A 15,762-nucleotide genomic window follows, 5' to 3' on the forward strand; every position below is an offset into this window, starting at 1 on the left:
CTTGACTGGTGTGAAACTTGGCAAATCAGGCAGAAAAGTATGGCTCGGACTTAGTCACGAAACGTTCAGAGTTAGGAATGCTGAAGTTGCAGAGAGAGCACCTTCAGGCTATGAGCGCACCTTCCGAAAGTTTCACAGGTTATGCAAAATGGTGGCACCACGTTAAGCTGTGTCAGGCACACAATCAATTCCACACCTCTGTCAAAGAGATGAAGGCACTACACTGGCAACCCACTTACACAGACAGCTCCCTGTGAAGAAGAGGTTGCCAGTTCTGCATACTGACTGATATTCATATGGAGAACAGTCGGTACACTGGCAACAGACAAACACTGAGGTAACAGTCTTAACAAATATGCCAACCACCTGCCGGTCTGGGGATTTGCTGTAGTTTTGCCCACTGCTGGCCTGGGTCTGTGGATCACAGTGATCTCTGAACCCTGCAGTAGAGCTAATCCCAATTGATCAGCCTTTGGAGAGACAATCCACTCCTGGAGATTAGGTAAATCAATTCCCTTTTACAATGGTTCATTCTTTAACACAATGTTAATTACTGGGTAAACCTTACAGAGGTGGTTAATAGCTTCTGGTACATTGTGTGAGGAAATGCAGCCCACACACAGAAATTAAAGCAAGAATAGGTAAGCAGGAAAAGAGTGAAAAGGAGGTTTCCGGGCCTTCCTGTGCACAGAGGGATTATGTGGAAAAGCAGAGGTGGTCTGAAAGGCTGTCCAGATAAAGATCAACATTCTGACAGAATGTTGACGAGACAATACGCCCCGGTTACAAAACGAGACTAAACAAGTGACAAAAAAAGGAACTGCATTTTAAAAACAAGAGTCTTGTTCCTCCTCTATACTCTCCTCTGAACAACAGTTTAGTCTGCTAGCCAATCTGTGGTCAGTAGTAGTGTCCTACCTGCATATTGTCTGTGTACTCATGGCTGTCTGTTTGCTAGGCATGCACTGTATGGGAGTATTTGTGAGCAGCCCCTGCAGCTCTGTTTTTATAACAGTCACGGAAACAAACAGAAGGCAACGACGAACTACACTGACAAACACGCACGCGACAAGTGTGAAGAATGTGGTGCCTCGGACAGACGAGTCTCACAGGGGCTCCAGGTATGCTGCAGGGTAAACAACTGAACAAAGTAACCTTGGCTGGTCCCTGTTGAGTCACTGTGTCCTCCCTCCCTGTCATTCCAAAACAACCCAATACCTCATGACAAACATTGGTGGTCAATCCCAGTGTAGGGGATGACAGATAACTGAAGATTACAGTCATGTCTCTGAAGAAATAATCGTTGTTTTGGCCTTTAGACTATCTGACCTTACAAACACCTCAATCAGCAGAGTAAACAACACGGGTGCCATTTCTTATCCAGGAAGGGAAAAAAAAAGAGAAAAATCTGTCTCAGGTGAGAGGAAGGACTGGTCCTCCAACAATGCTATGAACAAACACCAATGGGAAAACATTACTTATTCCATTTCCTCAATTCCACTATACCTGTGGAAGGCCAACTTTAATGCCTTTTGTTGTAGTGTACTAGAATCCATACTTAAGTTTTCTATGATGTTTTACTGACTAGGCCTATGGGGAAGCAGTGTCGTAGTAATGCAAACAAGAAACACTAGTTCAAGATGCCATAACACGGAACTTAACCCGAAACCTCTCAAACTTGATCATATGTATTAATGGACTGCATGTACAACTTTCAATGTTAGCCAACTAAGATCCGATTTAATAACAACATATCAATCAAACAATAGCAAACATTGCAATCATGGTTGGTATTGGTCAATGCAGGTCTGGCTGTTATCAAGGGACTCATGAGTAACCAAACCAAAGCAAACCAGCCAGAGCAGTGGCCACCAGATCATTGGCTAAGTGAAAGCACATTTTCATTTCAGAAGGCAACCAATGTGAACTCAGAGTAACAGTTCAAGTCAAAACACATCAACGTTACATTATTGGACCCCACAGACAATTAACAAGGGGAAAGTACTATCATTATGACTTGAGCCAGAAGGCTTCAACTCTTTTAGAGGACTAACATCGACTCAAAGGACAGTCCTTTGGGACAACGCAAAATCCAGTTTTCCCTGGGAAAAACAAAGGACTCTGTGCAGTGTCGGGAGCAGCTGGCCCATGACTCTGAATCGCTGTCTAGGAATGTGGCAGCGGGGCACACACACTGTCTAGTCTAGTCTTTACCTATACATTCGTCTGAATGTCAGCTTTACTGGAACAGGGATAACGTCAGCCTTTCACAATGCTGCACAACTTGGGGGAGGTGCAGGACTGTGTGCACAATAGGAGCCGGGGGTAACATGGAAAAGGAAACTACTGCAGTTGCTTTAAAGTTAGACAATGTCCCACACGGAGAGTGAAAGGAATTGTGTCCTCCATGGACAAAATTTGTGTATAACATTTTACAAAAACAGGACTTTTGTCATCTCAAAGTACCAGAAAGTGCACAGATTTGGGGCCAGGGGGTCTGACTACTGAGGGCTAAACTCCAGCACACTTGGCTGAGCGTCAGTATGGTAGTCTGGCTCGATGGCGGTTTTTCCCAAAGCAGATGCTCCATCTAAAGTGTTAATTTCACAGAAAATGACTGAGGTGGTCTTGGGCAGGAACAGAGAAGGAGGAGGGGGAGACAGAGACAAAGGGGCAATTCCATGGTAACAGAATGAAGCAGAGACTGATTTTTCTATTTAAAAGGTTTGGACATCACAGTACAGCAGAGTACAGCACAGCAGAGTAAAGTATCGTTCAGTACAGTAAAATATACAGTACTCTAGTGTGCTCTACTGTACTAAACTCTACAGTATTGTACTGACCGATACGCCACTCTTCACTGTACAGTACTATACTCTACTTTTCTGTACGAACTTGTGAAACAGTAGTCTATGCCTGGTTAAAATTTGTACCGACCAAATTACAACTTCTCAACGTCCATGGACGTCCGGTGTCGGTCAGAGCTCAGCGGGTGAGAGGGCTGGTTACAGTAAATGGAAAGAGAGGAGGCTCATGGGTAGGTGTCAGTGATATTAACGAGAGAGCGGGGAGAGAGAGTTACCGATTTAGTAACCGAATGACTCATTTTAAATCATAAACCAAATTGTATCAGTAAAATCAATAACTAATTAGTAGGTCTACCTTGTTACTTCTGTGAACTTCCATTATCCTCCCTTTTCATGAGGGAGAGAAATGTGAAATTTGACTTTCTGCTAGATGTTTTCTCAGACCCCTTTTCCATATGTTAGACCAGAAATCAAAGCCTTTACATAATCAAGATTTTTAGTATGGAAAATGGTTGAACAATATATATGCCTTAATAGACTCTTAACTTTTATTATTCACCAAATTGGATGAACTTCACATGTTAAGTTCTCATGGGGCTTTTTACATGGAAATGCCCAGACACAGACTGACAGCGAGAGAGTGAGAATTGCACAGCTGTATCAAGGACTTGGCTTTTGAACTGACACAAGGTTCCGTGGTTCTATAAAAAGGGCCATTATAGAAAGAGACCCAAATCCTGGGTTATATAAGGACACTGTTGCTGAAAAGCTTTGTTTGAAATTTGAGTGCTTGGGCTAAGGAACACTCACAGATTTCAAGCTCCTTCTACCCAAGGGAGACTACTGAAATTATATGACGTGAATTTGGCGTCCTCTTAGGCTTTATTCCTAATTCATGTTATATTCAGGGGGAATCCAGAGCTCTAGAAAAACAGCTCTACATTATTCAGTTCCATTCAACTATTCATCAGTTCTATTCTTTCATTCGTGTTACGTCACGTTGTGTGCTGGATGGGCACAGTGAGTGTCAGAAATACACTCCCTCTCCTGATTATATGAACAGAGCTGCTGTGACTCTGCCCTCAATCCCAACTTTCCATTCCACAAAAACGCTGTGGGGCGAATCATCATCTAGACCATGACTCTTGGACTGCTTATCTAACTGAAGCACCATCATCACATCTATACATTCTCTTCTGGGAAAACAAAACCTGAGTGATCGTATTTCACAAAGAGAGCTTTGGGAGCTAAAAATTGTTTTTATTTGAGCGTCTGTACATATTGTCCTACCATATTGACCTCTGTTCAGCCCAAGTCTAGAGGGTTATCACTGGGGGCCAGTGACCGGAGAATGCCAAACAGTCTCAATCCTGACAATGACTAAGCCACAGGACGAAGAGAAACTGCCAGGGCCGAAGTCCACAAGGACGGAGAGAGAGGTGGTGGGATCCTCTGTGTCCCTGTGACCCATGCAAATTCATGTGCGAATAATGCCTCATGTCTATTATTTTCCACCTTTAAAAAGGCAAAAGGAAAACAAATATCTACCACCTTAAAGTTGTTAACTTGTTGTACTAACTTCTAATTACAATGGTTTGAAGAAAAAAAAGTAGAATGGTGGTATCAGCAAATGGGATTTGAGTGATTAGATTTTCAATAAGTACTGTAATGGAGTTCTGCGTTACTGTAGAATAGTTTGAACATTGAACAGAGACATTCCTGCCGAAAATGAAACATTTCACAGGACAGGTAGAATTCTGTAGGACTACCCACAAGTCCATTTCTAAACATGTGCATACAGTTTCACCCCAAAGAATCCCTGAAATTGTCAAAAGCTGTATGTTGACCAGCAAAACAGTCCATTGTTGACGTCAATGCTGCTTATTTAATGTCAAAACAGTTCTAATGCGTAGTGCAAACAGCACGTGATTCCTACAATAAATTGTCAATGAAATAAAACAGTGAATATAACTGAAATCCACATTTAAAAGTATGACTTACTGAAAACAGGTATTGTGCCAAGTTCCTTGCAGAACCTTCACATTGAATGCATCTTGAATCACTCCTCCGCAACCCGCACAGTGGCGTCCATGTGTGCCTGTAGGGTTCAAGGATTTCGTTAAAGGAAAAGCATACTCTATCCATCCATAAAAGTCATATCACAGTAGCAACGAATTTCTGAATATGTTTGTTGACTGAACAAAGGTGTGGCTCATACATGTGATGTTGATGTGAGCCATTTCCCCTCAGGGAAATAATTGTCATGGGCCCTTAGATCCTCAAAAAGTTCTACAGCTGCACCATTGAGAGCATCTTGACTGGCTGCATCACCGCTTGGCATGGAAACTGCTTGACATTTGACTGCAAGGCACTACAGAGGGTAGTGCGTACGGCACAGTACATCACTGGGGCAGCGCTCCCTGCCATCCAGGACCTCTATACCAGGTGGTTTCAGAGGAAGGCCTTTAAAAATTGTCAAAGACTCTAGCCAACCAAGTCATAGACTGTTTTGCACAACACAGCAAGCGGTACTGATGAAGTCTGGAACCAAAAGGACCCCTGAACCCCCAAGCAATACAACTTAAATAGTGAGCCAAAAAGTCCATGTAGCTATCTGCATTGACCATTTTTGCACTATTTTGACTCATCACATACGCTGCTGCTACTGTTAATTATCTATCCTGTTGCCTAGTCACTTCACCCCTACCTACACTACATGCCCAAAGGTATGTGGACACCTGCTTGTCAAACATCTCATTCCAAAATCATGGACATTAATATGGAGTTGATCTCCCATTTGCTGCTATAACAGCTACCACTCTTCTGGGAAGGCTTGACACTAGAGATGTTGGAACATTGCTGCGGGTACTTGTTTGAATTCAGCCAAAATACCATTAATGAGGTCGGGCACTGATGTCAGGCGATTAGGCCTGGCTCGCAGTCGGCATTCTAATTCATCCCAAACGTGTTCGATGAGGTTGAGGTCAGGGCTTTGTGCAGGCCAGTCAAGGCCAGAAATTGGACAAACTGACTAGTTGGAAAGGTGGCATTCTATGAAGGTGCCACGTTTAAAGTTACTGAGCTCTTCATTTACGGCCATTCTACTGCCAGTGTTTGTCTATTGAGATTGCATGGGTGTGTGCTCGATTTCATACACCTGTCAGCAACGGGTGTGGCTGAAATAGCCAAATTCACTAATTTGAAGGTTGGTCCACATACTTTTGACCACGTAGTATATATGTACAGTTGAAGTCAGAAGTTTACATACACTTAGGTTGGAGTCATTAAAACTCGTTTTTCAACCACTCCACAATTTCTTGTTCACAAACTACAGTTTTGGCAAGTCAGTTAGGACATCTACTTTGTGCATGACAAGTAATTTTCCCAACAATTGTTTACAGACATGTTATTTCACTGTATCACAATTCCAGTGGGTCAGAAGTTTACATGCACTAAGGTGACTGTGCCTTTAAACAGCTTGGAAAATTCCAGAAAATTATGTCATGGCTTTAGAAGCTTCTGATAGGCTAATTGAAATAACTTGAGTCAGTTGGAGGTGTACCCGTGGATGTATTTCAAGGCCTACCTTCAAACTCAGTGCCTCTTTGCTTGACATCATGGGAAAATCGAGAAGAAAAATCAGCCAAGACCTCAGAAAAAAAGGTAGACCTCAACAAGTCTGGTTCATCATTGGGAGCAATTTCCAAATGCCTGAAGTTACCACGTTCATCTGTACAAACAATAGTATGCAAGTATAAACACCATGTGACCACCCAGCAGTCATACCGCTCAGGAAGGAGACGTGTCACCTAGAGATGAACATACTGTGGTGCAAAAAGTGCAAATCAATCCCAGAACACCAGCGAAGGACATTGTGAAGATGCTGGAAGAAACAGGTACAAAAGTATCTACAGTGGGGCAAAAAAGTATTTGGTCAGCCACCAATTGTGCAAGTTCTCCCACTTAAAAAGATGAGGCCTGTAATTTTCATCATAGGTACACTTCAACTACGACAGACAAAATGGGAAGAAAGAAAATCCAGAAAATCACATTGTAGGATTTTAAATGAATTTATTTGCAAATTATGGTGGAAAAATAAGTATTTGGTCACCTACAAACAAGCAAGATTTCTGTCTTTCACAGACCTGTAACTTCTTCTTTAAGAGGCTCCTCTGTCCTCCACTTGTTACCTGTATTAATGGGACCTGTTTGAAGTTATCAGTATAAAAGACACCTGTCCAGAACCTCAAACAGTCACACTCCACTATGGCCAAGACCAAAGAGCTGTTAAAGGACACCAGAAACAAAATTGAAGACCTGCACCAGGCTGGGAAGACAATCTGCAATAGGTAAGCAGCTTGGTTTGAAGAAATCAACTGTGGGAGCAATTATTAGGAAATGGAAGACATACAAGACCACTGATAATCTCCCTCGATCTGGTGCTCCAAGCAAGATCTCACCCCGTGGGGTCAAAATGATCACAAGAACGGTGAGCAAAAATCCCAGAACCACACGGGGGGGGACCTAGTGAATGACCTGCAGAGAGCTGGGACCAAAGCAACAAAGCCTAACACCAGTAACACACTAAGCCGCCAGGGACTCAAAATCCTGCAGTGCCAGACGTGTCCCCCTGCTTAAGCCAGTACATGTTCAGGCCCGTCTGAAGTTTGCTAGAGAGCATTTGGATGATCCAGAAGAAGATTGGGAGAATGTCATATGGTCAGAAGAAACCAAAATATAACTTTTAACTCGTCGTGTTTGGAGGACAAAGAATGCTGAGTTGCATCCAAAGAACACTATACCTACTGTGAAGCATGGGGGTGGAAACATCATGCTTTGGGGCTGTTTTTCTGCAAGAGGACCAGGACGACTGATCTGTGTAAAGGAAAGAATGAATGGGGCCATATATCATGAGATTTTGAGTGAAGACCTCCTTCCACCAGCAAGGGCATTGAAGATGAAACGTGGCTGGGTCTTTCAGCATGACAATGATCCCAAACACACCGCCCGGGCAATGAAGGAGTGGCTTCGTAAGAAGCATTTCAAGGTCCTGGAGTGGCCTAGCCAGTCTCCAGATTTCAACCCCATAGAAAATCTTTGGAGGGAGTTGAAAGTCAGTGTTGCCCAGCAACAGCCCCAAAACGTCACTGCTCTAGAGGAGATCTGCATGGAGGAATGGGCCAAAATACCAGCAACAGTGTGTGAAAACCTTGTGAAGACTTACAGAAAACGTTTGACCTCTGTCATTGCCAACAAAGGGTATATAACAAAGTATTGAGATAAACTTTTGTTATTGACCAAATACTTATTTTCCACCATAATTTGCAAATAAATTCATTAAAAATACTACAATTTTTTTTTTCCATTTTGTCTGTCATAGTTGAAGTGTGCCTATAATGAAAATTACAGCCCTCATCTTTTTAAGTGGGAGAACCTTGCACAATTGGTGGCTGACTAAATACTTTTTTGCCCCACTGTATATCCACAGTAAAACGAGTCCTATATCGACATAACCTAAAAGGCCGCTCAGCAAGAAAGAAGCCACTGCTCCAAAATCACCATAAAAAAGCCAGACTACGGATTGCGGCAGGGTAGCCTAGTGGTTAGAGCGTTGGGCTAGTAACCGGAAGGTTGCAAGTTCAAATCCTCCGAGCTGACAAGGTACAAATCTGTCATGCCCCTGAACAGTGTGTTCTTAACTGACTTGTCTAGTTAAATAAAAGGTATAAAAATAAATAATAAATAAAACTGCAAAATCGGCACCCAAAAATACAGATTTCAGATTGTTATGAAAACTTAAAAATCGGCCATTCCGATTAAAATCGGTCAAACTCTAATCCTAACTGACATAAGACAGGGAATTTTTACTAGGATTAAAATGGCAGGAATTGTGAAAAACTGAGTTTAAATGTATTTGGCTAAGGTGTATGTAATCTTCTGACTTCAACTGCATATACCACCCTCAATAACCTCGTACCCTTGCACATCAACTCGTACTGGTACCCGTGTTTATAGCCAAGCTATCGGTACTCATTGTGTATTTATTTATCATGCTATTATTTTTCTCTGCATTGTTGGGAAGGGCCTGTAAGTAAGCATCTCACTTAGTCCACACCTGTTGTTTACGAAGCATGTGACAAATAACATTTTATCTACTCTTTTTGCATAGTCACATTTTTCTTAAGGAAATAAGATGGGGAAATACCTGCAATTCTGAGTAATTGCAAATACCATGGTTATAGGGCTACTGTTTTTTTTGTTTTTTTTTGCTGTGTTATTCTAATCCACTATGTACAGTGCCTCCAGAAAGTATTCACAGCACTTGACTCTTTCCACATTTTGTTGTGTTAGACTGAATTTAAAATGGATTAAATGTTGATTTTGTGTCAATGGCCTGCCTACACACACACACACAACCCCATAACGTCAAAGTGGAATGATTATTTTAGAATTTTTTTACAAAGCTGAAATGTCAAGTCAATAAGGATTCAACTCCTTTGCTATGGCAAGTTCAGGAGTAAACATTTGCTTAACAAGTCATAAAAAGTTGCCTGGACTCACTCTTTGTGCAATAATAGTGTTTAACATGATTTTTTGTATGACTACCTCATCTCTGTACCCCACGCATACAATTCATCTGTATGGTCCCTCATTCAAGCAGTGAATTTCAATAACAAAGGCCAGGGAGGTTTTCCAATGCCTTGCAAAGAAGGGCCCCTATTGGTAAAAATAAAAACGCATACATTGAATATCCCTTTGAGCATGGTGAACTTATTAATTACACTTTGGATAGTGTATCAATACACCCAATCACTACGAAGATACAGGTGTCCTTCCCAACTCAGTTGCCGGAGAGGAAGGAAACAGTTCAGGGATTTCACCATGAGGCCAATGGTGACTTTAAAACATTTAAAATAGTTTAATGGCTGTGATAGGAGAAAACTGATAATGGATCAACAACATTGTAGTTACTCCACAATACTAACCTAAATGACAGAGTGAAAAGAAGGAAGCATGTGGTGCAGGGATCATCAACTAGATTCAACCGTGGGCCTATTTTTTTCTTGAGTGGATGGTCAGGAGGCTGGAACATAATTACAAATCATTTGTAGACTGGAAATTGACTGCAAAAAGTCCAAACATTTATAATATTTGACATTTATTTTAAAATTTCTTACATTTGTTTACGATCATTTTGCTGAAATCCGTAGTTTGGGATTCATATTATGTGATCTGTCAAACTATGCCCCATAATCCACTGTTTTCCAATGGAGTAGGAAGTTACAACTTCAAGCTGGCACTACCACTTGTAGTCTTTACTGAAGACTAATCTCTTCAGTATGTCCTACGATTGAGTGTAGTCTGGCCCAGGGTAGTGAAGGTGAACGGCAAGGCACTGGAGCGACAAACTGCCCTTGCTGTCTCTGCCTGGCCGGCTCCCCTCTCTCCACTGGGATTCTCTGCCTCTATTACTATAAATATTTATATTCATGAAATAACAAGTGTAATATAGGAAAACACAGCTTAGCCTTTTGTTAATCCACCTGTCGTGTAAATATGCTTTACAGTGAAAGCAATCCAAGCATTTGTGTAAGTTTATTGATCGCACGATAAAACATTAAGTACACTTAGCATCAGGTAGCTCGGTCACGAAAATCAGAAAAGCAATCAAATGAACTGTTTACCTTTGATGATCTTCGGATGTTTTCACTCATGAGACTCCCAGTTACACAACAAAAAGGTTCCTTTTGTTCCATAAAGATTATTTTTAGATCCAAAATTCCTCCGTTTGTTTGTCGCGTTATGTTCAGAAATCCACAGGAAAGAGTGGTCACGACAACGCAGACAAATTCCAAATAGTTTCCATAATGTCCACAGAAACATGTCAAATGTTTTTATAATCAATCCTCAGGTTGTTTTTAAAATATATAAATCGATAATACACTGCTCAAAAAAATAAAAGGAACACTTAAACAATGTAACTCCAAGTCAATCACACTTCTGTGAAATCAAACTGTCCACACTGATTGACAATAAATTTCACATGCTGTTGTGCAAAATAATAGACAACAGGTGGAAATTATAGGCAATTAGCAAGACACCCCCAATAAAGGAGTGGTTCTGCAGGTGATAACCACAGACCACTTCTCAGTTCCTATGCTTCCTGGCTGATGTTTTTGTCACTTTTGAATGCTGGCAGTGCTTTCACTCTAGTGGTAGCATGAGACGTAGTCTACATTCCACATAAGTGGCTCAGGTAGTGCAGCTCATCCAGGATGGCACATCAATGCGAGCTGTGGCAAGAAGGTTTGCTGTGTCTGTCAGCGTAGTGTCCAGAGCATGGAGGCGCTACCAGGAGACAGGCCAGTACATCAGGAGACGTGGAAAGGCCGTAGGAGGGCAACAACCCAGCATCAGGACCGCTACCTCCGCCTTTGTGCATGGAGGAGCAGGAGGAGCACTGCCAGAGCCCTGCAAAATGACCTCCAGCAGGCCACAAATGTGCATGTGTCTGCTCAAACGGTCAGAAACAGACTCCATGAGGGTGGTATGAGGGCCCGACGTCCACAGGTGGGGGTTGTGCTTACAGCCCAACACCGTGTAGGACGTTTGGCATTTGCCAGAGAACACCAAGATTGGCAAATTCGCCACTGGCGCCCTGTGCTCTTCACAGATGAAAGCAGGTTCACACTGAGCACGTGACAGAGTCTGGAGACGCCGTGGAGAACGTTCTGCTGCCTGCAATATCCTCCAGCATGACTGGTTTGGCAGTGGGTCAGTCATGGTGTGGGGTGGCATTTCTTTTGGGGGCCGCACAGCCCTCCATGTGCTCGCCAGAGGTAGCCTGACTGCCATTAGGTACCGCGATGAGATCCTCAGACCCCTTGAGAGACCATATGCTGGTGTGTTTGGCCCTGGGTTCCTCCTAATGCAAGACAATGCTAGCCCTCATGTGGCTGGAGTGTGTCAGCAGTTCCTGCAAGAGGAAGGAATTGATGCTATGGACTGGCCTGCCCGTTCCCCAGACCTGAATCCAATTGAGCACATCTGGGACATCATGTCTCGCTCCATCCATCAACGCCACAGATGCACCTCAGACTGTCCAGGACTCACCAGGAGCATGCCCAGGCGTTGTAGGGAAGTCATACAGGCACGTGGAGGCCACACACACTACTGAGCCTAATTTTGCCTTGTTTTAAGGACATTACATCAAAGTTGGATCAGCCTGTAGTGTGGTTTTCCACTTTAATTTTGAGTGTCACTCCAAATCCAGACCTCCATGGGTTGATAAATTTGATTTCCATTGATAATTTGTGTGATTGTTGTCAGCACATTCAACTATGTAAAGGAAAAAGTATTTAATAAGAATATTTCATTCATTCAGATCTAGGATGTGTTATTTTAGTGTTCCCTTTATTTTTTTGAGCAGTGTATATCAACCGCAAATGTCTTTCACAGTAGGAGAGGGAAAAGCAATACCTATCCAAACTCTTGTTGCGCGAGCAAAACTCACGTGACCACTTGACGCAATGTTATCGGTCTGGCTCATTTTTCAAAATAAAAGCCTGAAACTATGTCTGAAGACTGTTGACACCTCGAGGAAGCGATAGGAAGAGGAATCTGGTTCATATGCCTTTAAATGGAGCAATGGGAGGCTATGGAACATGGAGTTTTCAAAATAGAAGCCACTTCCTGCTTTGATTTTCCTCAGGGTTTCGCCTGCAATATCAGTTCTGTTATACTCACAGACAATATTTTGACAGTTTTGGAAACTTCAGAGTGTTTTCTATCCAATGCTAATAATAATATGCATATATTAGCAACTGAGGCTGAAGAGCTGGCCGTTTACAATGGGCACCTTTTCATCCAAGCTACTCAATACTGCCCCTGCAGCCACAAAAAGTTTTTTAAAATGTTTTAATCGAATTTAGCAGATGCTCTTATCCAGAGCGACTTACCATGGCGCTTGCAACGCCAGGGTTGTGAGTGCATACATTGTCATACTTTTTCTTACTGGTCCCCCATGGGAATAAACCCACAACCCTGGCGTTGCAAGTGCCATGCTCTACCAACCGAGCCACACGGGACCTACTCCAAATGTAAAACGCAAACAAGAGTTTCTATTGACAAATTCAGGTAGGTCCCTCCCCGTTTCCTCTGTTTGCTTCTTAAAAATGTTTCTGTAATGAATACACCCCTAGCAAGCTCTATGCAATGAATATGATGTGAAAACTGGGGGATTTAGAATTGAGTGGGCGTGTTCGAGCAGCTCACTTTTGTCAAGTCGGTAACCTTTCAAAGTATGTTGCATTATGGGGATGAAAATTGTCTGACTTGCGCCTAAATGTCGACTGCATGAACTTTACAACAACCATGTGATCAATGGTCATGAAGCCAACTGCAATTTTCTGCAGTTGCCCCTCACCAGCTGCAACTTGCAGCCATCACCTGCATTGTGGGAGGCAATAACTGTCAACCAATCATTAAAGTGTTTTTGTTTGACCCACGCGAACAGGACCTGACTGAAACAGGAAGCAACTTTGCTGCAATGTATACAGTGTACAAATGATTGATATTTGAGTCCCTCTCTCCCTAATTGACAGTACAATGTACACATATTTATAGTGTGTGATATGGGGTTTGGAGACATGTTTATTTCAACATTACAAAGAAAAGATTAATCAACAATGGCAACACTGCCATGTTGCACTGAGCCTTGCTGTTGGAAAACCAATCAGTGTCCGACTTTCGGCTGTCACAGATGTACATACCTCAACTCCACTCCTTGACTTTCATCTGAAGTAGGTTGCTTCTAATTAGGTATATAAAACATGGATTGCCGATGCTATGTATGGGCCATTGAGATACTTTGAAGCCACCGGTTGGCAATAATGGCACTCTCCAGTAGGAGCAGTACTCCATAGGAATTATACAGTATTTCAATGAAATGCTTCAAGGACAAATTACATTAATGTAAGTTTTTTTGTTGTTGACAGTAACATCAGTAATCTCAAAAAAATATTCTTTAAGTAAAATGTTTACATATTTTGTATTTTTAGCTCACATAATATCATTTAAAAGTATGCATTATGGTGTCATTATGGTGACTTAAATGTGTCTAATAGAATAAATGTGGCAAAAACAAATGTAGATATTAATAAATGGATTTCTATATATTTTTTACAATGGTGGGGGAGTGCCAAGGTGGAGGCAAGGTGGAGCGCCCCCACCATTAATTCTATGTAAATTATTGGTTGCTTCAGCTTTACCACTCAAACAAGACCAATGAATCCAAGAAGCTAAATTCAAGTTTGAGTAAAATCTTATTTCTTCATATTTCAACAGTTTACAGCAGGTATAAAACGTGCAGCAAAATTCTAGCTCCCTCAATGCAGTAGCCTACATTAATCAATAACAGTAAAGTACAAAATAACAAGTAATAGGGGTAGTATGCACAGTAATAATTGACTATATTTACAAATATAAAGTGGGTAGTGAATTGGACTCGCAGTAGAATACATAGTATAAGTCAACATAATCAGCTGAACTTTGATGGCAGAGTCATTGCCGTAGTTACAAAGTAACTATGTATGTCCCGATGATCAGATACATTGCAGCAAGTTCTCATTTGACATAAACACTATCTGCTCGAAAATTGACCAAGTCCAGAAAATTGTGCGTTCCCCCTACTGGATGTAACTTGGGCTTCCCTTTACACACCAAATATTTTTGATATGTAAACAACAATATATTATTTTAAATCCACATTGTTATCCACATGTAGGCTAAGCAAATGAACAATTTAATGGGAAAAAAAGTTTAGACCGCTCACCTTCCAGTTCCTCCATATAACTAATTTCTGTGTGTCGTCGATTTTTCTTCTTCTCAGAAAGTTCTCATCGTGATCCAGCATGAGTTACAATGGGGTGTTTTCATTCTACACATCCAAAAATCTTAAAATCCAGTTCTAGGGAAATTGTCCGCTAAATCGCGTCACATTTTTCAAGGAAGGTTAAAATATCCCAGCTCAGTTTTGCAGTAGCCCAACTTTGTTAGCAGGATAAATGACGTCATGCAGTTGAAATTCCTGTACGGAGACCGGAAGAAATCAAACAGCAACACCTGGAACAGGAGAAAATAATTGGAGCCCACAGGCCAATATCCACTACTGCACTGAAACGGGAGCACCATCTACTGTCAAAAAGTAAGGATCTCACTTTATTTCTCCACACAGGATAGCTACTATTCTACGGTTTGGTGGAGTGGATACCTGTCAAAAGTTTTAGAACACCTACTCATTCAAGGGGTTTTCTTTATTTTTACTATTTTCTACATTGTAGAAATGATAGTGAAGACATCACAACTATGAAATAACACATAGGGAATTATGTAGTAACCAAAAAAGTGTTAAACAAATCAAAATATATTTATATTTGAGATTCTTCAAATAGCCACCCTTTGCTTTGATGACAGCTTTGCACAATCTTGGCATTCTCTCAACCCAAGCAAGTCTCTACATGATTCCATATGTGTTATTTCATACAATGTCGAAAATAGTACAAACATAGAAAACCCCTTGAAAGAGGTGTTCTAAAACTTTTGACTGGCAGTATACCTGCGCCCAGCTTTTCACAAGTTAGGCCCTAATCTATGGATTTCATGACTGGGCAAGGGCGCAGCCATAGGTGGGCCTAGTCCCACACACTTGGGAACCAGGCCCAGCCAATCAGAATTATTTTTTTTCCCCACAAAAGAGCTTTATTACAGACAGAAATATGCCTCAGCTCCCCCTCAGACGATCCCGGAGGTGAAGAAGCTGGATGTGGTGGTCCTGGGGCTGCGGTTGTGAGGCAGGTTGGATGCACTGACAAATTCTCTAAAACGACATAGAGAAACGAACATTCAATTCTTTGGCAACAGCTCTGGTGGACATTCCTGCAGTCAGCATGCCAAT

At 41.8% G+C, this 15,762-nt stretch overlaps 1 protein-coding gene across 1 annotated transcript in view; it reads right to left on the bottom strand.

Annotated features, from left to right (window-relative positions):
• The window catches only part of LOC118393269 (LIM domain kinase 2-like), a 34,136-nt gene extending 19,277 nt beyond the window's left edge, over nucleotides 1–14,859 (bottom strand). The window contains exons 1-2 of the mRNA XM_035785801.2: nucleotides 14,641–14,859; nucleotides 4,809–4,905 (exon numbers count right to left, since the gene is read on the bottom strand). Coding sequence (XP_035641694.1) covers nucleotides 4,809–4,905; nucleotides 14,641–14,656 — 113 coding nt within the window. The 5' untranslated portion in view covers nucleotides 14,657–14,859. The remainder of the gene's footprint in view (nucleotides 1–4,808; nucleotides 4,906–14,640) is intronic.
• Nucleotides 14,860–15,762: the final 903 nt, after the last annotated feature.

This window comes from Oncorhynchus keta, chromosome 14 (assembly GCF_023373465.1).
Source record: "Oncorhynchus keta strain PuntledgeMale-10-30-2019 chromosome 14, Oket_V2, whole genome shotgun sequence".
NCBI lineage: Eukaryota > Metazoa > Chordata > Actinopteri > Salmoniformes > Salmonidae > Oncorhynchus > Oncorhynchus keta.